Source organism: Centruroides sculpturatus, unplaced genomic scaffold (assembly GCF_000671375.1).
Source record: "Centruroides sculpturatus isolate CEXI.00-Female unplaced genomic scaffold, Cexi_2.0 scaffold116, whole genome shotgun sequence".
Taxonomy (NCBI): Eukaryota; Metazoa; Arthropoda; class Arachnida; order Scorpiones; family Buthidae; genus Centruroides; species Centruroides sculpturatus.
The window spans coordinates 267,159-295,114 of NW_019384401.1; the positions used below are offsets into that span (position 1 = coordinate 267,159).

Genomic DNA, 27,956 nt, shown 5'->3' on the forward strand with positions numbered 1-27,956 from the left:
ATTAATTATTTTTAAGATATACAAAATATCACGAAATCAAATGATATAATTATTTTTCATTTTTTAATTTAATACGTTCCGCAACCTCCAAAAACATATTGATAGTGTTATGTAAGATATATATTAAAAATTACCTTGGAATTACGTAGAAATAAATAAAACACAATACAAAATATTACTGAAAATTTTTATAATAAGATTTTAAAAAGCAAAGATGGTCAATACTCCGATTACTCAATTTGATTCTTATTTTACTAAAGAAAAATCCCGCTACCGAGAATGCCCTTTTCGATTCAATTGATGCGGGTGGAATCGTCTTTAATGCATTTAAGAGAAGACGGATGTTATGTGTTTTTTCACCGGTAGCCCGGAAGATTTCTAGTTCGTTTTCGAGATGCGTTACAGTATTTCTTTTGTCGTCTAGTACTCTTGGTTTGTCTACCTCGGCTGCTTTGATAGCCGCATCGAGCTTACAGCCCGATAATTCGGCAGTTCGTTTGGCTTTAATAATCAAGTTTTATGAAGAAAAACTTCATACTCGCATACTTTATACTCGTTTGTATCCTTGCCCAATTTTCACAGTCTGGCATAATGCAGTTATCGAAGCTACTGTAGTACATGGTTAAAAATTAAGACAGCGTAAGCACAATTATTCCAGATATTAAAGGTTCTGGCAAGTAAAGAATTTTCAGTCCTGTCACAAATAGGCTACATATTATTATTGAGAATCTATGACATGCCATAACAAGCAAAAATTTTTTAAAAAAACTAATAAGCAGGCTAAAATTAATAAATACAAATGCATTCTGACAGTTTATGGGTTAATAATTATACTTTCTATTTGCAAAATTTCTTCAATTTTAACACAAAATAAGAAAAAAGTGAATTTTTAAGAAATTTGCGGGATTTCCCGAGTTAAAAAAACAGCCGGGATCTTGAGATCTCGTTGGAGAAACCCTAGTTTGGATCTATTTATAATGCTTACATTTTGTAACAAATTCGTAGAAATAAAATATCGAATATTAAATGACATCTAATACTTATGTCGTCTTTTAAGAAACTGCGGACATTCATTCGATACGTAAACACAATGTTGATCAATATTTAATTAAACGAAGTTTTCCTTAAACAATATATTTGATTTTAATTGTTGACTGGTGTAGTGACCGCATCTTTTGTTATTTAAATATTTCCTTTAACCGAGAGGTTCTTTTATTGCTTCTGTTAATCTAATTTTTACTCTCGCTCGTTGACGTCGCAATTCGTTCTTTTTTGAATTACACGTATTCGGTTTTCGTTCTTATTTAAGTATACACGTGAAACTCGATACGGTTTCTTCTTCCGTCGGATCTCAACATAAATCATTCTACGTTCGAATCAGTTTCATCATTGTCGTAATCCGTAACTTTTGTTCCACTCTATTTTATTCGTACGTTGTTATTTCTTTGTTAATTCGTACTTGTTAGACATGTTTGACATTGTTTCCTCTTTTACTCGAACCTTTCGCGTCGATATAATCATTATTATTCAATTTTCTCTCTCGTATTTGTTTCGATCGTTTTTAGGTACACATGTCGACTGTTTTATATTTGCTTATTAATAATATATTTGTATGTAAAAATAATCTGTTCGAATTTTCGATTCTTCTTTATTTCGCATTTCATCTTTGGATAAAATTCATAGTTTATACGATGACACACGCTATTTTACTTTTCCGGTTGTTATGTACACATAACAAGGGAAAGTATTGGAATCGTATCAGATTTGGTCCTCTGGGTTTTTTGCAAATCTCGCCTGTTTTGAGACCTCTGAACCGAAAAAGTGAAAAAAAAACCAGGAAGAAAGTGTGCGCGCGTGCTGGCATGTTTTGTTTAATATCTCAGGATGGGGTAGTGATTAAGAAACAGAATTTGGAATGGTAACTTATGTATAAGGGGAATCGATGCTATTAAATTTTGGTGGTTAAAGGTCGAGGGGGTCATGCGAGAGAGGTCAGACTTAATGAAGTTTACTTATCAGCATTTACAATTTTTTTTAACTTATCTCTCTCTCCTCAAATTAAGCTTTTTATCATTTTTTAATAATTAAAAATATAAAAAAATTTTATAATAAAATCTCATAACAACCGGGAAAGTTACGCTACTCGTTACTGATTTTTTTTTTTTTTACATTTGTTTTCGAAAACGATTATTGCATTTTTATTCTTAATTACTCTGGGAACAAAAAAATCTGTTCTAATTCTCGGTTAGTTTCTTAAAACCGTTTCTGACATTTGAGAATTTTACTTTTTTCCTATCATCTTATCTCTTATCTCTAAACAATATATAGGAAATTGGCTGATCGCATTGTGGTATTCGTGACAATGTCATATGTCGGTTCATGAATCGACAAACGGACATTGCTATCAGCGTTACTATTAATTGATAACCTGAGAATCCTGAGAAAGTTTTCAATTGTATTAAGATTTTAAAAAGCAAAGATGGTCAATACTCCGATTACTCAATTTGATTCTTATTTTACTGAAGAAAAATCCTCCTACCGAGAATGCCTTTTTCGATTCAATTGATGCGGGTGGAATCGTCTTTAATGCATTTAAGAGAAGACGGATGTTATGTGTTTTTTCACCGGTAGCCCGGAAGATTTCTAGTTCGTTTTCGAGATGCGTTACAGTATTTCTTTTGTCGTCTAGTACTCTTGGTTTGTCTACCTCGGCTGCTTTGATAGCCGCATCGAGCTTACAGCCCGATAATTCGGCAGTTCGTTTGGCTTTAATAATCAAGTTTTATGAAGAAAAACTTCATACTCGCATACTTTATACTCGTTTGTATCCTTGCCCAATTTTCACAGTCTGGCATAATGCAGTTATCGAAGCTACTGTAGTACATGGNTATATATTTAAATAAGTAAATATGTGGAAATGAAGAACTTTTTGTAAAAGTTCTTAATGTATTTAAAGACTGATTACTCAAATACAATATTGATTTTTAAAGTATTTTCTGCAAAATCATACAATTAATGAAAATATTGTGAAATTTCTTTTGACAATTTAACAGAATTAACAATTAACTGATGCATTAGAAAGCAGTAACACTGCCAGCTCATATCCTGTGATTCTTAAATGTAAATTGAATAATACACATGACTTTTAGGTTTTATCAATACATTGTATCTTAATCAGTATTAAAAATATTTTGATGATGTTTTTGAAGGAAATATTTTAAACAAATCATTAAAAACAATTTAGTTGAATATCAGTATGAGAAATTGTCATAAAATTCAATAATGCTACTTATTTAGTTTCTATTGTATTAAGTGTAATTGATTTACTAGATTTTGTTTTAAATTTTTAAACTATCTAAATTTTAAAAATTTGGAAAAAGCACTACAACTTTTAGTAGTAATAAAACTAATTGGATAGATAATATCTTGCAATTTTTAATAATATGCAATTTTTTGCCATAAATAAAAATTTAACATTCTCGAATCAGATAAAGTAATATCTTTTAAACTTTGTATCATGCTTCAGGTAAGATTTTCTTAAACATCCACTATTGACTATAAATTTTGACTGATTATACGAAAAAAACTTGTCACAAAATTGTAATTTAATTCAATAGATTAAATGATTGTGCTCCATTTCATACTAGGAAAAAGAATTGAGGATTTTTAATTCTTAATAGGCCAACTTGCTTGTGTGAATGATCGGTTAGGAATTTATCTATAACGGAAATACATTTGCATTCAATTTTGTATTATCGGACGGATATAAACCGATAAGACAAAAACGAAGAGTATCCAGCCGTAACAGATACCATAGATAATTGTAGAAAGTCAGATAAAGCTTTTTAATAATCATTAAGAAAAACCTAGTTGAAGATGCTTTCCACGCGATATAAAATAGAAAGAAATGCCTCAGAAGTTTTACATTTATAGAATGACAATTTGAAGTGGAAACGCTGTTCAACTATGGAATGGAAGATGTGGGAAACATTCTTTCCAAGATCTATTCTTTCCGTCATTGTTTGTATAAAGACATGTAAGAGTACGAATTTTAATATTCTCGCTACTAGCAATAATAATTAATTGTTTGTTTGGTGCTACACAATGGACAAAGATCGAATTTTCTTGAATTGAGAATCTCTTATGATTTTGATAAATCACAACGAAATTTTCAATCTCCTTCCGTAAAATTTCACGCTGAAAGAATGGAGTTCTCAATCTTTAAAATGGAAGTTGTAATTTTTATTTGTTGATATAAAGTTAAGTTGCTTTGTTAGTTAGGTTTTAGTGGGATTTATTGGAGCATACGTGAAGTGTGTTGCCAATTACGATTTTTTTCTGAATTAAGACATGCATTCAACAGCACATATGTACTCTTAGATGATGCGTGCTCTTAGACATCATTGAAAAAAGTATTGAAGTCTTATCTTTATTTTATTTCTTCGGCTATAAAAATAGAAGATTTTAAGAGAAAAAAGCAACAGAAAACTATTTTTCACAAAAGAAATTTCGAAGCTCAAAAAGGATCGCTGAAGGTGAAAGCAGTAATTCAGATAGTTTATTTCAAATCACAACAAACCTTAAAAATTATACAACTGAATTGTTCAGAAATTTGTTTTTCGTTAAAAGTGTACTTGAGAATATTTCAACTTTAAGCATGTTTGACTTTACACCAGATAACTTTAAAAATTAAAATTTCAAGCTATTCGATTACTACATTTGTTTCCTTGCCAGTTCATCTCAAGAATTTTCTTTTAATGTAAAATGCTTACCTTAATTGAAATCAATAAACTAATTGTTTACTCCAAACAATCATGTTTCATAAAATATCAAATTATTTCATCACAATAATGACTTCCTACCTGATTCTCCCAAATTTTCTGATAAAGTAATTGGAAAAAATCTGTGAAATTTAGATCGTTTTCAAGTGTGTGCTTTTTTAATTGTAAAAATAATTAAAAGATTTTATCTGAAAACTAGTTTTATTATATCACACAAAAGCATCATAATAAATAGTAGATATGTATAGTTACAACTTAGGAATCATTTAAAGAGTGCGCCACTCTTTTCTACTATACTGTATTTCTAGAAGTACTCACTTTGCAAGGATTTCTCTTATCTCCAAGTTTTTTCACAACCTTTCTGGTTTTGCTAATACATTATTTCATCGAGAAGATTTCAATGAGTTAACTTGAAATAGGAAATGTCGAAAATTTCGAACTCTTATTTGTCCTTATTCTAGTTCTTTTCGGATATGGCTCGTCCGAATAGAAATACAGTAGAGCGTCGATTTTCCGAATCAATTGGGGACTGGGGTTGTCCGGATAACTGATATTTCGGATAACTGATTTACGTACGAAAAAATACTTTAACGTATCCGATGTCGAAATTTTTCTTCGTTGCATGTCGCTTCGCGTTGAATTTTCGTCGATGTTAAGCCTAACAAAGACTATTGTATCGTTAAAAATTATTTTTTTATTTTGTACAAACAAAATAAATATATTGAAAAATATAAAAATAATAATAAATTATACTTCAGATGTTAATTTAGTATCAAAAACGTAAAATATTTGAGTAGCCCAAGACGTAGCCAAAGATTGAAGCGCCACAGCACTGGCGAAAATTTAAATTTGCCGACTGGAATTCTTTCGGATGATTGACTTTCGGAAAATCGACGCTCTACTGTATTTTATTCTCTAGATCTTCAGAGCGGTTGTGCAACTTCGTGAATTTAATTGCCAGTCCGAAATAAGTACAATGTGAAGATTGGCTATAGTGTTTTTCTAAGTTGAAACCTGGACTGTTGTTGTTATATATATATTTTTTTTAATTCTATCAACAAACGGATTTTCCTAGTCCGCAAATATTAGCGCGTCTTTATCTAGTCGATGTCGGGTGAATTTTTTCAGAAAAAATGACGCGTCATAGTCATTAACTCTTTGAGATAATTCTCGGGAGAACAAGTTTTCTACTAATTGGACCTGGATTTTTTTCTCGTGTTTTCCTGTAAAATCTTGCGCCGACGACATTAACTCACGTCTATTTCATATCAGCTAATAGCCTCAGATTTAACTCTTTCCGTTTGTTGTCCAAATATTATCTAAGGATTTTTTTGATATAATGTATTTGATCGTGATGCCAGATCAGTTTTAATAATATCTTCCATTTTCAATATTAATGTATGCTTTCGAATGGATGTAATTATTCGCCTTTTTAATTATTTGGATAAATTTATTGGAGATAAATTGGTCAAAATTGGTCTTTAGCTATAAATTTTTGTATTCGCGAGTTTAAATTTTCCTCACTAGTAACAGATTCTACACTTGAGGAAAAAGATTTTTTTTTAATGTTTTCTTATTGATTTGATATGCTAGATCATAAGGAATGGTTACACTAATTTCAGTTTTTTAGTAAAAATTAAAATGATACTCAGATAGTTGATGGTATCCGACAAAATAATAATTTTAAATGAATACATGTTTGATTTTATTCGAAATTTTCTATATAAATAGTTAAGAAGATTCAGCCATAAAAGAATTTCGAAATCATATCATGAAATTCCCAAAATCGCCTTAACTATACACAAGATTTGAAAATATAAAATTATTGTTATAATTCTATTTTATGACTTCCTTTGGGTTTTCGTACGTGACATATTTATGAATTGACGTCACCACGCTTTGAACATCTCGTATCGTTTACGAATAAATGTAGTTCTTCCGACGATTCTCACTTAAAAATAAGTTTACTTATCAATAAAAAGTTTATAACACGTTCATTTTATGACACTTTAATAATTTGATTTTGAAATAATGTTATAATCGAGGACCAGGAATTCTACAGAATTTTGAAGAATGATAGAGTTTATCGCCCTTAACGAATATCCTCGGTCTGTACGTGATTTTGAACAAAGAAGAACCTTTATTTCCTTAAAGTCATGCTCTCAATTAAGTATCATTCGCATCGCTTTTATTTCTCATCCCACCTCTCCCCGACTTTTTCCTGTTAAAACAATTCGCACGAAAGTCACCTTTCACCCTGCATTTTCAGTAGTTCACTGGAAGTCAGTTTTTTTTCGAATGAATTTAGATATAGCTGTCAGAAATTCCTCCTTTTACTCGTCTTACAGAATTGAGTTTACTTGCACATCTGTGCATCGACCACATGGAAATTTGTGTGGTTATCTAAAGTATTGTTCTGATAAACATGCGTTTTACATTCGTGTGATTGAAAATGGACTGTAAACAGCCCGTGTAAATATTAATGACAAAGTTAGAATGCCGACGATCTCCGGTTCGATACAGTTTCGTCCCGAAATATTTGCATTGGTATTTTTCTCTGATCCTCGAGGATCGATTAGAATGAAAAGGAACAGAGCTTCTGTTGTCTCCACTCGATCCACTCACCCTCACCTTACACTTTTCTCATTTCTCACTCAGTTGAGGATTAGTTCATCTTATTCTCATACTTGGCATTCAAAATGAGGTTGGAATGGATAACTAATACGAGTGTGCAAATCAGGGAGTATTCCGTACTTTCGTCATTAAATTGTGACATAATTTCAGTCTCCATAATGGCATTGTCGCTTGATATTGTATCCGAACTTTTTATTTTATTGTTTTTGTCTGGTTATTGGAGGTTAAAGTATGAATTATGACATTCAAGCAGAAAAAAATGATCGTTCATGCCAATCGATGGGAAGCATTATTTAATGGAGTTAGTTGCGAAAAAGCAGATATCATCGATGCAAGAAAATGTGTCAGCATTTCTAAAACGGAAAAAAAAACAAGGACGCTATCTTTTTTCCTCTTAGAAATGCTGACATACAATGATACATTATATGTTTGTAAGTATATTTGTATATTATCTGTAATATTTAGTTATAAGTCCAGATTTGTATAGACTATGCAAAGATATATGTCTAATCCATGTCTATCATAGTTTGTCCCATATGCAAACACCACTACTAATAGATATTCAATCAGTTGCGACATTTTATATTCTCTCACGCCTTAATTGTTTTAATGTTCTCTAGCAAAACGGCAAAATATTTTTTCATTATATTACTATATAATGTATAAACATGGAAAAACTTATCAATTAGATAATTTATATATTATAAAAATCTGGTCTTGTTGTTAAACTCAGTATTAAAAATACAATACAAGTTAAAAACCCTTTATCCAAAATTCGAAAGTTTTTGAATGCTGAAACGAAGCGTCATAAATTGAAAATTCCACAAAGCACTGGAAATGTTTCAGTGTTCTCCTCAGGTCCATTTTGCCCAGGATGATTTTTCTGGCCGCCGGGCCGATAAACTTTACGATATATAAATATGCATAAAGGGTGTGACTTATTCGTATTCTTCTAGTGTAGTTCGATCCCTGTTTTTAACATACTGTACATTTACTAGAATATATTCAAAACTTAAACAAATACAAGCTTTTTTGAACAAATCACTTAACACTTCTGTATGAATAAGTTATATCTAAAGTTATTTTAAAACGCCTAACGTAATCACAGACGTGTGAGATTTTTTTTTCTTTTATCCAAAATTAATGAAATTCCTAAAGAAGCGGCATAAAAAAAAGAAGTCAAATCAGACAAATATAGATCAATTTAAATCAGATGCAAATCTTACAAGTATTCCAAAATCCGAAACATTTCTTGTTTTGAGCATTTCGGATAAAGGATGCTCAACTTGTATTTACAAATGTAAAGCTGTGTCACAAACGAATTCATTGCTCATAATAGCATTCCGTGTTTTTTTTTTTCCTCTTAGAAATGCTGGCACTATCAGTTTTCGCATTCCATGATAAATACAATTATTTCAAAATATGGAAGTAAACGCACAACCTTATTTAAATGTGATTTTAAGGATCTCCTGGCTTCTCTTAAATGTCACTCATTTTCCATCTACTTTTTACTCATTTCACACTGGCCTTTTAAGTGACTTACGTTGCTCGTTTGTTTTTGAGTACTGTCTTGAATAAGTAAAGCTGAATGAGTGAAATGTGAGGGTGAGTGATGTTTCTGAATTCCATCCCAAGGTTTGGTTTAGGGTTTCTCATTTCCCGGTCTATTACTTGTCCCGGGATTACGGGAAAAAAGTGAACTGTTTCTCGGGATATAATTAATTGTTTTTAATATATAAAATAAATGTTAAAATCGAACGATATAATTATTTTTCATTTTTTAAGTAACTTAATACAATCTCCAAAATAATTTTAATAATAATAATGCTGTGTAAAATATGTATAAAAAATTACTTTTGAGTTATATAGAAATTTTCACAAATAGAAAAGGTTTATTAAAGTTTGTTGGAAACTGCTTATAACAAAAATACTTTTGAATCGAGTTGAAAATTTAAAGAAAAAAATGAACTTAGATCAAACTTCTAAGTTAGAAGGTAATTTTCGTTATTTAAATAAAACATGTTATAAAAATATACAATAATATATTGTATTAAGATTTTAAAAAGCAAAGATGGTCAATACTCCGATTACTCAATTTGATTCTTATTTTACTGAAGAAAAATCCTCCTACCGAGAATGCCTTTTTCGATTCAATTGATGCGGGTGGAATCGTCTTTAATGCATTTAAGAGAAGACGGATGTTATGTGTTTTTTCACTCGTAGCCCGGAAGATTTCTAGTTCGTTTTCGAGATGCGTTACAGTATTTCTTTTGTCGTCTAGTACTCTTGGTTTGTCTACCTCGGCTGCTTTGATAGCCGCATCGAGCTTACAGCCCGATAATTCGGCAGTTCGTTTGGCTTTAATAATCAAGTTTTATGAAGAAAAACTTCATACTCGCATACTTTATACTCGTTTGTATCCTTGCCCAATTTTCACAGTCTGGCATAATGCAGTTATCGAAGCTACTGTAGTACATGGTTAAAAATTAAGACAGCGTAAGCACAATTATTCCAGATATTAAAGGTTCTGGCAAGTAAAGAATTTTCAGTCCTGTCACAAATAGGCTACATATTATTATTGAGAATCTATGACATGCCATAACAAGCAAAAATTTTTTAAAAAAACTAATAAGCAGGCTAAAATTAATAAATACAAATGCATTCTGACAGTTTATGGGTTAATAATTATACTTTCTATTTGCAAAATTTCTTCAATTTTAACACAAAATAAGAAAAAAGTGAATTTTTAAGAAATTTGCGGGATTTCCCGAGTTAAAAAAACAGCCGGGATCTTGAGATCTCGTTGGAGAAACCCTAGTTTGGATCTATTTATAATGCTTACATTTTGTAACAAATTCGTAGAAATAAAATATCGAATATTAAATGACATCTAATACTTATGTCGTCTTTTAAGAAACTGCGGACATTCATTCGATACGTAAACACAATGTTGATCAATATTTAATTAAACGAAGTTTTCCTTAAACAATATATTTGATTTTAATTGTTGACTGGTGTAGTGACCGCATCTTTTGTTATTTAAATATTTCCTTTAACCGAGAGGTTCTTTTATTGCTTCTGTTAATCTAATTTTTACTCTCGCTCGTTGACGTCGCAATTCGTTCTTTTTTGAATTACACGTATTCGGTTTTCGTTCTTATTTAAGTATACACGTGAAACTCGATACGGTTTCTTCTTCCGTCGGATCTCAACATAAATCATTCTACGTTCGAATCAGTTTCATCATTGTCGTAATCCGTAACTTTTGTTCCACTCTATTTTATTCGTACGTTGTTATTTCTTTGTTAATTCGTACTTGTTAGACATGTTTGACATTGTTTCCTCTTTTACTCGAACCTTTCGCGTCGATATAATCATTATTATTCAATTTTCTCTCTCGTATTTGTTTCGATCGTTTTTAGGTACACATGTCGACTGTTTTATATTTGCTTATTAATAATATATTTGTATGTAAAAATAATCTGTTCGAATTTTCGATTCTTCTTTATTTCGCATTTCATCTTTGGATAAAATTCATAGTTTATACGATGACACACGCTATTTTACTTTTCCGGTTGTTATGTACACATAACAAGGGAAAGTATTGGAATCGTATCAGATTTGGTCCTCTGGGTTTTTTGCAAATCTCGCCTGTTTTGAGACCTCTGAACCGAAAAAGTGAAAAAAAAACCAGGAAGAAAGTGTGCGCGCGTGCTGGCATGTTTTGTTTAATATCTCAGGATGGGGTAGTGATTAAGAAACAGAATTTGGAATGGTAACTTATGTATAAGGGGAATCGATGCTATTAAATTTTGGTGGTTAAAGGTCGAGGGGGTCATGCGAGAGAGGTCAGACTTAATGAAGTTTACTTATCAGCATTTACAATTTTTTTTAACTTATCTCTCTCTCCTCAAATTAAGCTTTTTATCATTTTTTAATAATTAAAAATATAAAAAAATTTTATAATAAAATCTCATAACAACCGGGAAAGTTACGCTACTCGTTACTGATTTTTTTTTTTTACATTTGTTTTCGAAAACGATTATTGCATTTTTATTCTTAATTACTCTGGGAACAAAAAAATCTGTTCTAATTCTCGGTTAGTTTCTTAAAACCGTTTCTGACATTTGAGAATTTTACTTTTTTCCTATCATCTTATCTCTTATCTCTAAACAATATATAGGAAATTGGCTGATCGCATTGTGGTATTCGTGACAATGTCATATGTCGGTTCATGAATCGACAAACGGACATTGCTATCAGCGTTACTATTAATTGATAACCTGAGAATCCTGAGAAAGTTTTCACTGTCATCTTTCGAGATTTTCCAATTATAACTGACTAATTCCTTGCATATATTTATTATAATAATTATAAAAATGTAATCGTCATCGATTCCTTGAGAATCTTTCGAATCACTGTTACTGATTAATCCCATTAATAATCGCGTTGACATTATCATCGGAACTATTGACTTAATTGAAGTCAATCGAGATATACTTGAGATCATATAGCTCTTCCGGGTGGAATATCTTATCGATTCCAAGGAGTAATAACATTCAAAATAGAAAAAAAAAACATTTCAAAGAATAAAATAGGAAATAGATTGAAACCCGGGTTTAGTGGGCACTGGGTAATTTTGGCTTAGTAACGCGACTATTAGTGTGTTTTACTTTGATTATATAGACACTGCCTTCTGCGGACAATATACAAAACTTTTCTACCGTTCCTATTTTAACTGCTTTTAAGTGGACGGTACAATGATAGGTTATATGTTTTCATCAATGATTAAAAATTACCTATCTTGGATACCATTTGTTTCCAGTTTTGTTTGTGTTCTTAAATTTATGAAATAGTGTTTTCAGTTTCATTGTACGATACTAGTAGATAATATTTTGATACTCTATGTTTAAATATTGGTATTCCTCCTTCATATAACAGAAGGGAGGCATTAAGAAACTTAGAAAAATAGAAGGAAAGAATAATAGAAGTAGCGTGAATCTAATTAGTCACGTATTAGGAAAATTAGCAAACATCCTGCTTGGAAACGTAGTTAGTTATATAGCCTGCCGAAGCTTACAGTAGTATTGAGCCATCCACTTCAGACTAGATTTTTCCTTCTATATTTTTCTAAATTAATAAATGATTAATTTTTAGTTATTAAATTTAGTACAAAGTAGCCCTTAATGGCGTGTAGCGCAAATTATATTAGCTAATTATCGCGAAAAACTCCTGGCTAATTTAGCAATTCTGTTTTATCACACATTTCTTTTCAAAATAAAACTGTGTATTGAATATACTACAATTTTTAATTGGTACCTGACTGAAGTAGACAATTTCCGGTAGGAGTCTCCTAAACCTAGGTTTTACTGTTCATTGTTTCAATTTCCAAATATATTGTTTCTAATTAATAGACTATGAAGTTTCGATTCACGAAGTGTGATATGACATTTCTATTCTTTCGTAACAAATTATTTTGTCGGGTAAGCATTGAATTATCGAATGGCCTTACTATCTTTTTTTTCCTCTTTCTTTTTGTCTGAAGTACAGTATTTAAGTCGATCGATGCTTTAAATTCATTTTATAGACTTCAGCTAAAGTTAGCATTGGAATTTTCGTACCTGTGTCGAATCCAGGATAATAATCGATCCGTATTCTCTCAACATTTTGTATATAATCCATATTAGGATTTTATTTGCATTTTCTATTCAGGCCGCCCGATCCCATGCGAATCGAATTTTTATTATTGAAAGCAGTTAAGATTGGCAATATGATCCATAATAGATTTTTTTTTTTTACTTTTTCCGCCCTGTGATCACTATGAGGTCTTTCCTTCCGGGTTTAGGGTCGCGTGCTGAGGAACGGAGCCCTACTTGTCCAGCACAGACCATCCATAAAAAAATCCGGGATTTCTTGTCCGCCCGGTTAGATTCCGAATTCCTCAGAACGGTAGATTGACACCTGAATATTTTTAGTGAAACAAGATTTCTTGCCAGACCGACTGTAAATTTTTTTGTTGGAGAATATACATAAATTGTGAGGAATGCCGACATTTCTTAATCACAGTCGAGGAACAAAATGGTTTGTTTTTACAACAAATTATTCCATCTGCAGAAGATTCTTTTCGTGAAGTTTTCAAAGTGGTTCCTTTATCAGTCTGGCTCAGTTCGATCCTTAATCGAATTTTCTGTAATTTTAAAAACTACATTTTTCCAATGCCATTACATCGGACTTTGTAAATCTCTTCAATATTTATCGGGTTGTCATTCCGGTTATAATTATAATTATCAAGTGGCCTTGATAAGGTACTAACCTACTAAATATTAATGAATTTGCATCATTATTTTCTAAATTACGAGCTTTCCGAGAAACTTTTTTTTATGTGCAACGCCACATTAGCTTCGTAGTTTAAATAGCAATCACCTTAATTTGAATTACGAAATCTGACAATTATAGACATAAGTGATTTGGCACCTGAAGTAAGATTCGAAACCACTATATGGCAAACTGGAAACGACTTTTTAACAAACGTGGCCGCTACATTTCACACGTGCATTGTACATTATAATTTTCTACATTTAACTGCAAAGTTATAATTATTATTAAATTCTAGAGAAAAATTAACAGCTTATAATTCAGTATTTTGTGTAGAGTATACTACTGTAATCACATTGATCGTTTTATATCGATACATAAATATTTCAAGAATGTACGATTAATCGAATCCGAAAATCGAATAAAACGAACAAGTCATACGTAACCTGTGCACGATTTTGAGTCATAAATTAAAGAATATTAGTAAATGTATCATCGATTAGAGTGTTCTTTTATATTTAGAAATATCTAAGAGAATTTTTAATGAAACGGAGCATAAATTTCAGTTTGGAGATCTAAAACTTGCCCACTTCAACTAGAGAAATTGACTTTTAAAATTACTTTTATTTGTCGTTTTGCGTTTGTAACGAAGCCATATTATCAACTTCTATTCCATTTTATTGAATACAATAATTTTGAATTTAGAACGTTCATTTGACAATATTTTAGACCAAGCAACGTATTGTGTTTCGCGAATCGTTTTCGACACTCGCGTTTTTCACGTAATAAATCGTTATTTTTCGATGAAAATGCTTTGATAGAAAAATATCTGTGAATTTTTCATATGTGATAGACGAATTTGAAATTTTTATTTCTCGTATTTCTGACAAAAAATGCAGAAAAAAAATGAAGAAACATTATTGTGTGTGTCGTACAGAAGAAAAGCGTTATTATATTAAATTCTGTATTGCTATATTCAATTTTAAATAGGGATAGTCGCGGACTTTTGAATTTTTTTTTTCGTTCGACTTTTCGTCGATTACGTTAATAATTATAATTTTTTTTTCAGCCTTTCGTGGATGTCTGTCTGAAGTACAACAACAAGTACGAAGCCTGCAAATACATCTCCAAGGTGAAAGAAGAAAACAAAGTTAAATATCTGGTCAAAGTGGGGTGAGTAACTCTAATCGTTTGTCTTAAGTCTGGCGTTAGCCCGTGTAAAATCCCCCGTTGTGTGTGTAGGAAATTGGAGGAGGCCGCTAAATTGGCATTCGATCAGAAAGACGATGCAGCTCTGGATGCCGTTTTGAAGGCGTGCTCCGTAGTTAACCCGGGACTCACCGAAAAAATCAGGATGATGAAATATCAGTTGAGTAGTAAAAGATGAATTTCTATTCTGTTATTTGGATGTAAATTCTTGTTTTTGTACAGAAAGATCAAAGAATAAACCTTTGTTTATATAAATTGTATTTATTGAATATTACGTAAGTTACATTTAGTCAAGTTGAAATTTCGACGACACGTTTTCGGCACATTTATTGTCTGACAATCGATTTTCGGTCGAAACTACGAACCAGAATGGAGGAAGAATAGACGCACGAATCTTTGACTTAGGGGGGAAAACGTAAAGTTTATCACCTTATTGATGGAAAAGAACACGTTTCGTTCGTTCCTACTTCTAAAATGATTCCGGAGCATCAACCGGAAGAGCACCTTTTTCGTTACCGTTAACTTCGATTTTTTTTTGGATCGTTTTTTCGGCGTCTAAACGGCCGATTTTTTTTAGAATCTCGGCTGCGAGGATTTCCATTTCGAAAACAGACATTTTAGCATCGAAATAGCACCAAGACTGGCAGTGATGTATGAGTGACGACGAGAAGTGGGCGACTACAATAAGGTGATAGAGATTCGACACACAAAATATTGACACGACGTACAACGAATATCGATAAAATCGTGTTTTTCTTTATAATTACCTGATTTGGTTGTAGGAATGGTCTCGACTTCGTTAATGAATTCCAGTGAAAAAAAAATTCTGAAACAAAATTTATATGAAGCATGCGAATATTTACCGAATGAAGTTTTGAGCAAAAGTCAGAATGATCCTGGTATATGTATGTGTGTGGCACGTGACAAAAAAGAAACCGTAGCGAACGATGATCTGAGAATCTAAATATATTTGGGCCTGCCCAATGAGAAATATTTTGTGCGGTTTTTCTCGAAATCTTTCTTATTGTCGAGTTGGCGGAATTGACTCAAAGACGAAACAAGCTTAGTTAGCGTTTTGCAAATTTTCCAAACGAATTCGAGTTCGATGTGCGACTTTCGCTCGGGTCCGAAGAAAATAATTGCTCGTGCAATTTCTCCGTGAAGTTTGTTCGTTACAACCACAACGACGAATTTACATGGAGACGACTGGCACGGAAAATTTTGGAGAAATTCGAAAAAAAAACTCGGAATTCGACGCCCGGAATCCACCGGAACGAGTTTCGTCGGGACGAAGAGAATCGCGTAGCTTGGTGCGCGGGCAACCCTACTTATTTGACGTCGTTGGCCAGAACGTGATTATAAACAGAGAAGGAGAGATATTCTTCGCGTCCCGTTCTGGGTGGGATTTCTCCATCCCTGGTCAAACGAGGATCGTTACCATTCGTCAATGGTATTTTTCCATTTTGCGCACGCGAGTCTTCATCGAATCTCGGGCGACCCGCCACGTATAACCTATCTAAAGCAGATTCCTCCCTTTCCGAACGGAGGTGGAAATTGGTATCGTTGCTCGTCGTCTCTTCGTTACTCTTCCTGATGCAGAGTTCGTTGCCGGTCGAAGCTTTGAGTGGCTGCCTCTCTTCTTCTAGGATCTTGTGCTCTTTGGAGGTCCTCCTCCGTTCGAAGAATCCTTTCAGACTGGATCTCGTCGCGTGAATGCATTTGCGTTTTCTTTCCTGTCGAGGATTTCTACAGTTAAATAGACCATTGAAACTCTTAGTCTCTAACGTGTTTTGATTAGGAATGGTGGTCTTGAGATGAACGTTTTGTACATATGGAATGGGGTGGCATATCCTCTCGATTCGCTCCGACGCATCGTTCGACGTCGCACCGTTTCCGCTGGCACGAATTTGGAGAGAGACGTTCTGTTTGGAATACTGTTCGAAGGCCAAATCGTCCTTGTAGCCTCTCTCGAGAAACATGTCACTGTTCGCGTTTTTCTCCACATCTTTCATTAAGTTTCTCTCCATACTGGGGTTATAGCCTTGATGGGGCTGTAGCGGAACACTCAGTTTGGAGACGATGGAAGAGTTGGAATTCTTGGTCGCACCATTCTTGGTATTTGGCATCGACGAGGTAAAATTAAGCTCCGAAGGCAACGAAGCCACGACCGTCTCCAACGTGTTTTCGCAATTTTCTCCGACATCCACGCCAATCTTCGGATCCGATTCCGAGTCGTGTCGAAGCGTTTCTCCGGGTGTCTCGTTATCTGGCACGTTGATGACGACGCTGGACGAAGAAGGCGGCGACGTCTTGGTGACGTTCACTATAGGACTTACGCCGCTGGAATTGGCTAAATAAATAAACGAGAAAAACGTCGTTAGAAAAATTGCTCTTTCTGTGTAATTTGCGTAAGAAAAGACGCGTACCTTTGTGGCTCTCCCACTGCTTGGACACTTCTATCAGGCGTTCCACCGCCCCTTCCGTGGTTAACCTGGCATCGGCATCGTGATCCCAACAATCTTCGATGGTTTCCTTCAATTCTTTGACGGCCTGTCAAATAATTTTTAAAAGATGAATAAAATGTCGAAGGAATAAGATTATACGACGAATGGTACCTACCGGGTTGGTATCCTTCCAGATATCAGGAAACAGAGGTCGAGCCTTATTTCGAGCCACCAGCACTTGCATTTGCTCCATGCTGGGTTTCAAACCGTTCAGTTCCCTATCGAAGGGCAGTCTGTAAGCGGGAACTTCTATTCCTAGATAAAAGTTAAAAATTTTCTCGTGTATTTTGATTGCTTTTTTCGAATTTTAATAGCAACGAAGCAACGATAAAATATTTGTCTTTTGTGTACACGCGCGTTGTTAATCGTTTGCGAGTGCCACAACGGGGTCACGATTTAATTGCGTTAGTGCGGATTGCGGACGGTCGATGAGAAGACGATCGTTTCGCCGGTTATTATTCGCGCCACGCATAACTGGTGTATCGATTTTAAATGTCGTAACAATATGTTGACTAACAAGTAACGCATGCGATCTTCATTGGGACGGAGATCCGCGATCATTTACGTAATAGCTGCGTTGAAATCGCACTGCTGAAGTTATCTTAAGATGTTTAACAGTCTGGCCGATTTTCTTCTACTTTTTGGAAGAATTTTAAATATTTCTCGAATACAAAATATGTAAGCTAACAAATTATACACAGTGTATTGTCAAAATTAAATATGTATGGAGTAAATTTTACTAAGCCTTGGAAAATTAAAGCTTTCGTTGTTTAGATTTTGATTTTGGAAGAATCTGTAGATTACAAATATTCATTTCCTGATACTTTCGAGGAGTAATTAAACGAATATAACCGTAGAAAATGATATTATTTACAGATCCTTGCCCTTGTTTTAAAAATAGTCAATAGTGGTGATGTACTATAGCCGAATTTTTTTCGTTTATTTTTGAAGATTCTAGATTGGCGAGAGACATCTGAGCTCGTTTATCATTTTCTTCATTAAGAAAAGCCAAGGAAAACGATTTTTAATTACTTCTGAATTTTTAAAATAAACAAACAAGACATTACCAAATACTTGGAAATGATTTCATGGGCTAATATTGAGATATTCAAACTATTTTATGATACTTCTGATATCGATGATGATGATTTTTATCATTTGTCAATGCACTTCACTGTCTTAATAACTACCAAATCATGGTTTCGGTTTATGAGACGGAATTTAATTGAAAATGGTTAAAATTCATTGGTTGGACGTGAGGGTACTCGAACGAGTCCAACAATACTTTGCAACGCATTAAAGAACAAGATAAATAGCGTGTTTACAGATGTTTTTCTAACCATCTGATTCTATTTTTGTTTTATAATACTACCGACAGCTGATACGAAATATTTTTTAACTGTCGTTTTATAAATCCTAGAGATCTTCGCCCGCTTGTTCAGAAGTTTCCTGAAGATTCATCGATTACAATGCCGCTCCTATTTTTTTTACTCCACAACGCTTTTAACCTAAGTATAATAGGTCTACACAATTCAACAATATTTTTGTTGTTTACGAAAAGAAAGATGATGCTGGAGATGTTTATCGTAATTCGGAGAACTTTAAGAAATTAAAGTTCAGCGATTTCTATGATTTTATTGTTTAATGAAATTATTTATATATAAATTACGGTTCTAAAAATCGCAATCGAAAGAAAGAAAGAAAGAAAAAAAGTCAAATATTACTCTATTTGGCAATTTGAAAATAAAGAAAATGGCGACTATAGTCAAGGTTTACACTGAAAAGCGGGTATTTCCCAGAATAAGAAGGGAACCGACACGCTGAATGTTCAATGTGCCTCAGTAGCTAAGCAATGAGAAGTATTGGAAATCTAGTGTTTGAATTTTCGGAAAAAAAGAAGAAAAACGAAGAGTCAAAAATCTCATTACATGACCATCGCGTGACATTTTTTCTTTTTTTTTATAATCTGGAACTTTTTTGCAAAAATGTCGGTGATTTCAAACCGATTTTAACAGTTTAAACATATATAACATATATGACGATTATATTATACTTTGTAATGAACGTGGAATTATTTTTCTTTGCGTATTTAGACTAATGAACACGGGATTCAGTGTAATTCTGGGAAAGACTCTAAACAATGCAATTCTGTTGTATGGATCAGTTAACTCGGCTTCGATTAAGAAGCTATTAGATTGGATGGTCTGCTTAACAACAATGATATTGAAGTTGACTGGGAGACGTTGGCTGTTCGCCTAGTCTACTCCACTTTTTTTTTTTTTGTTTTACTGAAAACAAAAAGATTTTACTCGATAAGGATCTTTGGCGGTGTAAAAATGCCAAGTGCAATCGTTGACACGAACGTGAGAAGAAAAGAACTGGAAGATTAGAATGTAGTATTAATTTTTTTTTCCTACTCTTTTTCAAATATTTTAAAATAGAATAGGAATAGGTTGAAAAAGAGAGCACTTTATCGGTTTGAATCCTTCTGGTGTCTCACGTGGAGATTTCAAAATATACATTGAAAACCTTATTAACGCAGCGTAGCTTCAAGCTGGCGGTAATGTTTGCCAAAGTATAATTAGAATTTTTTTAAGTCTCGGTGCGAACCTATTTTTGGAGCATTCTGCAGGGAAATCTTTTTTCGATTATTTTAAACGTAAACAAAAATTGAACATTTTGAAAATTTCCTAAAGAATTTAGCATTTTCAGACTCTATCGACATATTAATTTAATTATTTCGTGAGAAAGTAAAATTAGAAAAATGGTGCCATTCACGAACTTCGCTCTGGAAATAATTGTTATTATTTAAAGTATTAAGCAATTTACCTCGCGTGCATTCGATATAAAATTATAATCGTGTTCGATTATTCTGTATTCGTGGTAAGTAGTTTTAGTTTTCACGTCAATAAATTAATAAAATCATTTATCAACATTAATGGTTTCTATTTGAATAAATTTATGAATCAGGAAGTCTCTTCCTAACTTTTTTATGCATAGTAAATCGACAGATATTTACAGTAGACTTATTTAAAAGCCTAATCTCTATATTCCGAAGTATTCATTCGTGGTATATTTGAATCGTAAGATATTTCTATTTTTCTAAGATTTAGTCGCGTAAACATCTTTAAACAATTCGATATTATTATCTACTATTTAAACAAACATTACTCGTCTCGGATGCATTCTGGATTTTTGGTCGCGAATATCTCGATTGTCCTTCGGAAAATGCATTTATTCGTGACGACCATTAAAAAATATATATATATAAATATATCGAAGGATGAGGCTGCTATAGAATACGCCGTTAGAATCCATAATTACGATTATATAAATCCATAAATATCTGCAATTCAAATTAGATTAATGAGATTTTTCTTCGTAAATTGAGAAGTGTTGAAATCACAAAACATCTTCAACCGTAGCATTTTATGCGAGATGATATGGGTATACTGTGGTATATTTATATCTAGCAAAAGAAAGGGTGTAATTCACTATAGACGATGTTCTTAGTTATATTAGCCCCACTCTATGTAATCTTTGAATATAAATACACTTTGCAGGTAAGGAGTGGAACTGAAATGTCAGAAGTAGAGATCTGTAGTGTTCTTCGTTAATTTTAACGACAAATATGGCAATGCTTAGAATAAACATAACAAAGTCTAACATACAGCTAGATTTTTAGTTGTCAAATTCATCAATCGAAGATGTTACGTCATCTTAAACGAATAGTTTAGTTACTCCAAATGTTTTAAGGCCGTCATTTGCGCTAAATTATATGACCAGTAGAGAAGATCGGTGCAAATGACTATCGCCTAGATCAGGGGTCACCAAAGTTTTTTCACAACGGGCCAGATAACTGAGAGAATGACGAGCGCGGGCCGCGTAACCATTTTGTTCAATACAGTACATTTAATACACAAAAATTAAAGACAACCAACATACTGTATTTATTTACCAATACGCAAACACGGTGGCTGCAGCAAGCTCGTAATCGCTTTTCTTAGAAACTTCATTGTAGGTACTTACACAAAAGTGCTCTGATATTCAAAGTCGCCGAATTTTTTATTTCACTGATTTTCCTAAAAATTATATTATTGTACGATGCAAAAATCAGATTGGACCAATTCTGGTATTTTTACTTACGCTTATTTTAATTTTTCTACATAGTAAGTTTATCTACAATCTATGATATTTCCCGTATAAATAATTATAATTTAACTCATTTGTGGGACAGTGTGGCAGCGGGCCGGATGAGCTGATCTCTCGGGCCGTAGTTTAGTGATCCCTGGTCTAGATGGATCAATGAAGAGAAGTCGCCAATTATTTTGTACATTTCTTTGTTGGAAATCTCAAACATTGTCGTTTCTCATTTCTTCAGATTGCTGATTTTCATCACTAATATAATTTTAATCTATTCAGGAATAATTTTTTAACTCTTTCCTCCCTGTGGCACTAAGAGGGCCTCTTTTCGCAAGCCCATTATTATGGGTTCGGCCATGCCCATGATAGGGCTGCCGGGTGGTGAGGGACGGGGCCTGACATATCCAGGCGGACCACCCCGAAAAATTCTTTGGGATTTTTCGACCCGTCCGGATTCGATTCCGCCCCCCCAGAGCGGTAGGTTGCAACCTTGACCGCTTGAATACTGAATAGTCAGGCCGGATAGCAACCTTGACCGCTTGGCTATCCGGCCTGACTATTCAGTATTCAGGAATTAGTTGTCATTCTCTTCCTAGTTTAATAATTATCACTCCAGTTTCTTTAAATTTCATTGCGTTTACATTGTAAAACACGGGATCCGCAGAGGGGCAAACGGGGCACTCGCTCTCTTTTGAGATCGAATTAAATTATTTCACAAATTATAATCGTTAAAGTGATTGAGATACATAACCTTATACCCTCGATTGTAAGACGCTTTGATACAATACTGTATTTCATAATCTACTTGTGAAGAGACCCAAAAATTAAATAAAAATTCATTGATATAATTATTTGTCTCCAAGCTTTGCTCCTCTGGAAAATTTTTGAATACAAATATTTAGATCGTTTTTCAGACCATTCGTGACAATTGTTTTAAATATATATACACAGTATATGCATGAATATCAAAAGACGCAATTGTTACAGAATGTATCGCTGGAATTCAATAATTATTATAAATTCACTTATTGAATGCAGCTTGTGAAGGACACAAGTAATAAAATCATTACTGACGTTTTAAAACTCATTGCACGTACGATAATTCATGTCACATGTGCAGCTAAAGCATTGGTACATATTATTATTCTTTCTCATATAGAATTTGTTTAATGGTTGCAGCTTTTTCGATAGTCTCCGAAGAATATTAAAGTCATCTGTAACCATTACACAAATCATTATCAAATAACAAGTGGCGTCGTTTCACATCCTATGAGGACTACAAAGCAATTCCTGCGCGAGAATAGCTCAATTATTAACAAGAATAGTTCTTAGTTATAAACATAATTAGAGTATTTCCATATTGCCTGATTTTTTTATTTTAGATCTCAAAGGATAAGAGAGATCGAGACAAGATATTTTTTATTACGAACGTCACTTAAGACAACGCAACACAATTAATATCAATAGAGAGCCTATTGATTGACGATGTAATTTTATACTCTTAGCTAAAAATAGGAACACTTTTTTCCATCATTTTTATATTAGATTTGATAAATTATTTAAAACAAAGAGCCATTAATGATAGTTAAGCGTCTTAAAATATCATTCGTGTGTTTGTTTATAGTATCTTACAGGTTATATTAAGCAACACGATATTTAGATCTATGAGTATTATTAGAATATTCAGTATAAACGGTTCATTGATAAATTGGGGCAAGATGAAAAAGGAAATGGGGCAAAATGATTGGTGACCTTGTTCTATTAGATAAATCATACAAACTGATAATCGCCGTTTCAAATGTATGTATTTATAAACTTACAAATCAATTTTAATTTATTTTATAGAAATACAATAATGAATTAATTACAGCAACTTATAAAAAGTAAGATGTAAAAACAAATTAATAAAAATATGAAACAGTACAAATTAGAATTTATTCAAAGTCGAAATTGTCAAAATGTATAAAATTACAAAAAAAAAGAAGAGAGAGGAAAAAAAAAAAACTTTGACGTTCGTATTCATTAAATTGTCCATTGTGATAGACAGACTTTATTTTTGAAATATCAGAAATCTAGTAATAAAGTCTTTTAAAACTCATTACGGTCTTTTTCCGCTAAATAATGCTAGACCTCCGATCGTTAGACTTCTATCATGTTGAACTCAACAACATTTAAATTCAGTTTAACATAAAAAGGAACAAAAAACATCCCAGCATGTATTTCATGAATGGACAGAACTGACTGAGAATGGTAAAATTTATTAGTTTCTCATCACGTAGACATTTTACAAAACCAATTTCCAATATTTTATGCTTTCGAAAAAGAATAGGCCTATATAAGAATGCAGAAGGAATAAATACAGTCGCTAGACACTAACAAAAGTAAACTTATCACAAGCTTTTAGACAAACGAAAAATCGAATAAAGATTAAAAAAAAAAAGAACTTTAAATTATTCTGGATGTTTTTCATACATTAAATGTATGAAAGAGCTTAGATACAACGTGGCAATTGTCAGAAATCAAATCGTAAAAGCTGGTACATAATACTAGTTAAATAAATCCGTTTATATTAAAACTAATTGTTTAATTGTTTTAATTAACGCGGCGTTAATTTCTCGGGCGATTGAAGTTTTTAATTATAAAATTAAATTTACAAGTATCGGGCGAATCTGGGAATTTAAAATCTTCGAGTGCCGGTACTTTAAAGAATACGCGAATATTTCAAATAGATTCCAATGCCTGCCCTGGGGTATACTAGTGTCAAATCTGTACATATTTACAATTTTTCAATCTCTTTCATATAGTTAATTGTTCTCACGACTATTGTTACGAACTCTTTTACCAGAAGATCGGTTGGCTAACTCAATATATAAATGCTGAAATAAAATTATTATTCTTGCTGTAAGTTTTATTTTTTATATTATGAATTCTAACGAAAAAAAACAAGGAAAAAACACGAAATCTCTGTGGAAATAAAATGAATGCTTACGGCCATTTACTGAAAGTACTTAATTACGCTCAAATTCCACGATCTATGATGTAAATGACGAAGTTTCGACGGGAAAAAATTCGAATTCCTCTTTAAATCTTTATTCAATAAGACGACGATGGCAGAATATAATGTGCGCATTGCAATTATACGTTGCAAATTTGAGATTAATATCGAGTGGGAGGTTTGTCCACTGCATTGATAGATGATACCGCACGTATCTAGTTGTTGAGTAGCTCACATCTTCAAACATCTGGCGTCATCCACAACTATTAAGTTATATCAAGTAAAAGAGATTTGTTTATTGGTCTTGTGCTTAATAAAAAGTTCGTTTCTCTTAGCGATAGCCACTCTCGACAACTGGCTAAATGAAGAAAAAGGGTGTTTTATGTTTGTATACCAATACTAATTAATATACAAATATGTAGAAATCGATTGCTATGGTTCTGTCGTAATATCGATTTATCTCAAAGACTGGAGCAATTAATATTTGTATAATATCATATTTGTAACAATACATTTTATATCTTTAGAAGTTAGCACGTTTTTACATCGCATTTTATAGGCTACATAACGTATAACTTATATATATTAATTACAATTTATTTCATAAGAATTGTGAAAATTGAGTTTAACTGTTATACTCTTAGAATTTTTAACAAATCTCATTTAGTATTCTAATTCAAACGACGGGATAATTTATTAGCATTTGTGTTTTTTGCGTGAAAGTTTAATCTTGCGAGTTATTGGTATTTGCATTTAATTTGATTTTGTAACGCTTCTTTCGTCACAATATCGGATTTGTTGTTTAATCGACAAAACGGATAGGCTTACGTCGATGTCTATAAACACGGCATCGTCTTTCTTCTAATGATTCGGATCGTATTTCGTTCAACAGAAACGACACAAGTTGTTTTGGTGACGTCTTCTACGAATTTTGATTCTAGTTAAACACGCGTACCGGATCGTTTGAATTTTTTGGATTGGCTGAACATCGATTTGCTAACTTTCATTCGCAGAAAAAAAAAGTGAATAATTTCCATCGAATTGTTTTTGTTAATGAAAACGGAATTCGTAAAAGTTGTTTTGTTTTTTTATACAAACGAACAATGTAAATTATCAATACGACTATGATGGTGAAGTCATCTTAGTCTTCCTGCTTTAACAGGAAGAGTAAGATGAGAAAATAAACGAAAACGCCTTTCCAGCATCAAAATATGTGCCAAAATGTGAAGCCTAGGAGAGTCAGGAGGATTCGACACCACACTAAAAGACAAGAGACAATATGGATGTTATAACACAAATAAAATAAAATGAGAAGAGACCAATTTTTTCTCAATTTATCCATCCTATAATAATATTATAAAGAATGCAATATATTTTAATTAATTATATGATTCAATATCTTGAGATTTAATACACAATTTCAAAATATTACACACCCACTCTCCTGTATTGAAATAAAAAGTGTTGGTCGAAAGGTATTCTACAGTAATGGGAAGAACATCTAGAAAAGTTTTAATCAAATTACCGAATTTTGCATACGTTTAGTTGGTCGTAAAATGACTTAGATTCGGAATTTGTATTGTCATATTATTTATCTCAATTGTTTTCCATTCGTGTAAAGTGAATAATTGAAATAACTTGTAATGAATGATGATATGATGGAAATTCCCAATTTATTATAATTATCCATCTTAACAATGCCAGATTGTCTACTAGCACGCGAGGATATACTATACATGCCTAGAGAACCCGGATCAAAATTGGAAAAATAAATAAATAAAGTAATTTTATCATCCCAATTGTATATACTAATTTATAAATAATTTTATATATAGAATTAGACGTTATTAGTTTATAATATCGTAAAATTATGTAGAAGGTTTCCTAATCTTATGTGCCTAGAGGTCACAAAAGGTCTTGATCCACTATTGCATCTTAAATCTAGTAACAATAATAATAACTGTAGTAACAATAGAAACAAATTGAAATGAATTACCTTGGAAGAGATCCGAACATCTCGAAGCAATTTCCCACAGAATGAGACCCAAAGCGTACACGTCGGCTTGTTTCAACGAAGTTTCACAATCCCTCAGGTTAACCGCTCCTTCCAGCACTTCTGGCGCCATGTAGCGCAAGGTTCCCACCTATTTTGACATCAAATTAAATTCACTCCTTTCTTCAAATCTGCGAATATCCAAAAAAAATACTTACGTCGGCAAGGGGAGTGGTTTCGGCCACCCTCATTTCTCCGTTCCTGTAATACTTCCCCTGCTGAAGACAGATAGCGAAGCCGAAGTCGCAAATCATGCACCCTCCGTCGTTACGTATCAAAACATTTCTCGACGTCAAGTCTCTATGAGCTACGCACGGTTTGATCTTATCTGCAAGATGTAAAATGAGAGGGGTGTGGGAAAAGTCCCGCGTGTATCGACAAATACATTGGCTACTTACTATCTTTAAATACTGCCGTGTGTAGATACGCTAGACCGGACGTTAAATTTTTGCTTATTTTACACAGTCCGGCCCAATTAATGGTGTGATTTCTGAGGTAATCTTGTAAACAACCGGAAGGCGAATAGGAAAGAACTAACAGGTACTCTGTCTTGCCGATTTCGTCTATCCTCTCTTTGGCTCCTATCCGCGAGAAAGAACCGTCAATTATCCGTTTGTTTATAAAATGATCATTAAAAAAATGAACTTACCAATGAATTTGACCAGACAAGGGTGATCCATAAAAGGTAGAGAATAGATTTCGTTCTCGTTCCTGAAGTACTGTTCATTTTCGTGACTGAATATCTTGACCGCCACTTCTTTGTTATCATCCATTTTACCCAAGTGAACGGATCCGTACTTTCCTTTTCCGATCATCTTTTCGATAGTTAATTTATCTATGTCGAATGTCTGGCAGAAGGAGGGTGGCGAAATGATGCGCTGAATCGAGTCCGAATTCGTCTTCCTGTTAAAGCAGTAGACTCTGAAGAAAACGAAAACGGCAACTCCAATGATGGTCAGCGAAAAAGTGCAGACTAAGACTATGGTCGAAGCTTTCGTGTTATTTGTCGCATGTTCTACCGAATTATATCCCAGACGAGACAGTTTATTCTCCGAAGATTCTAAAAAAAAAAAAAATACAAGCATTCTGGTAAAAATTAATTTCGAAAGAATAATTTAGATTCTGTTAAAACGTGGAATCGAAATGATATTGCCAAGAATTAAGGAATTTCTAATTATAATAATTGGATGAAGAGTCGCCTTTCCAGCTAAAATTGTAATACATTTTTACAATGAGTAGTATTTTTAACATTATCTTACACACTGAAAGATTTCGTATCGAGATCTTTAGAATATTTGAGTAACTCTTTGTAGGAGTTATGA

General features: G+C 32.9%; 2 protein-coding genes across 3 annotated transcripts in view; one reads left to right on the forward strand and one right to left on the reverse strand.

Annotated features, from left to right (window-relative positions):
* Window positions 1-15,199, forward strand: part of LOC111618664 (vacuolar protein sorting-associated protein 16 homolog) — a 95,804-nt gene extending 80,605 nt beyond the window's left edge. For both annotated transcript variants that reach the window (XM_023360221.1, XM_023360219.1), the window contains exons 23-24: window positions 14,800-14,903; window positions 14,973-15,199. In XM_023360221.1, the coding sequence (XP_023215989.1) occupies window positions 14,800-14,903; window positions 14,973-15,117 (249 nt within the window). In that variant the 3' untranslated portion in view covers window positions 15,118-15,199. The remainder of the gene's footprint in view (window positions 1-14,799; window positions 14,904-14,972) is intronic.
* Window positions 15,200-15,467: 268 nt separating this feature from the next.
* LOC111618663 (bone morphogenetic protein receptor type-2-like) overlaps window positions 15,468-27,956 on the reverse strand; it is a 51,735-nt gene continuing 39,246 nt past the window's right edge. Inside the window, exons 4-10 of the mRNA XM_023360218.1 lie at window positions 27,284-27,694; window positions 27,033-27,215; window positions 26,793-26,962; window positions 26,578-26,725; window positions 17,559-17,698; window positions 17,366-17,489; window positions 15,468-17,289 (exon numbers count right to left, since the gene is read on the reverse strand). Of these exons, the coding sequence (XP_023215986.1) occupies window positions 16,268-17,289; window positions 17,366-17,489; window positions 17,559-17,698; window positions 26,578-26,725; window positions 26,793-26,962; window positions 27,033-27,215; window positions 27,284-27,694 (2,198 nt within the window). The 3' untranslated portion in view covers window positions 15,468-16,267. The remainder of the gene's footprint in view (window positions 17,290-17,365; window positions 17,490-17,558; window positions 17,699-26,577; window positions 26,726-26,792; window positions 26,963-27,032; window positions 27,216-27,283; window positions 27,695-27,956) is intronic.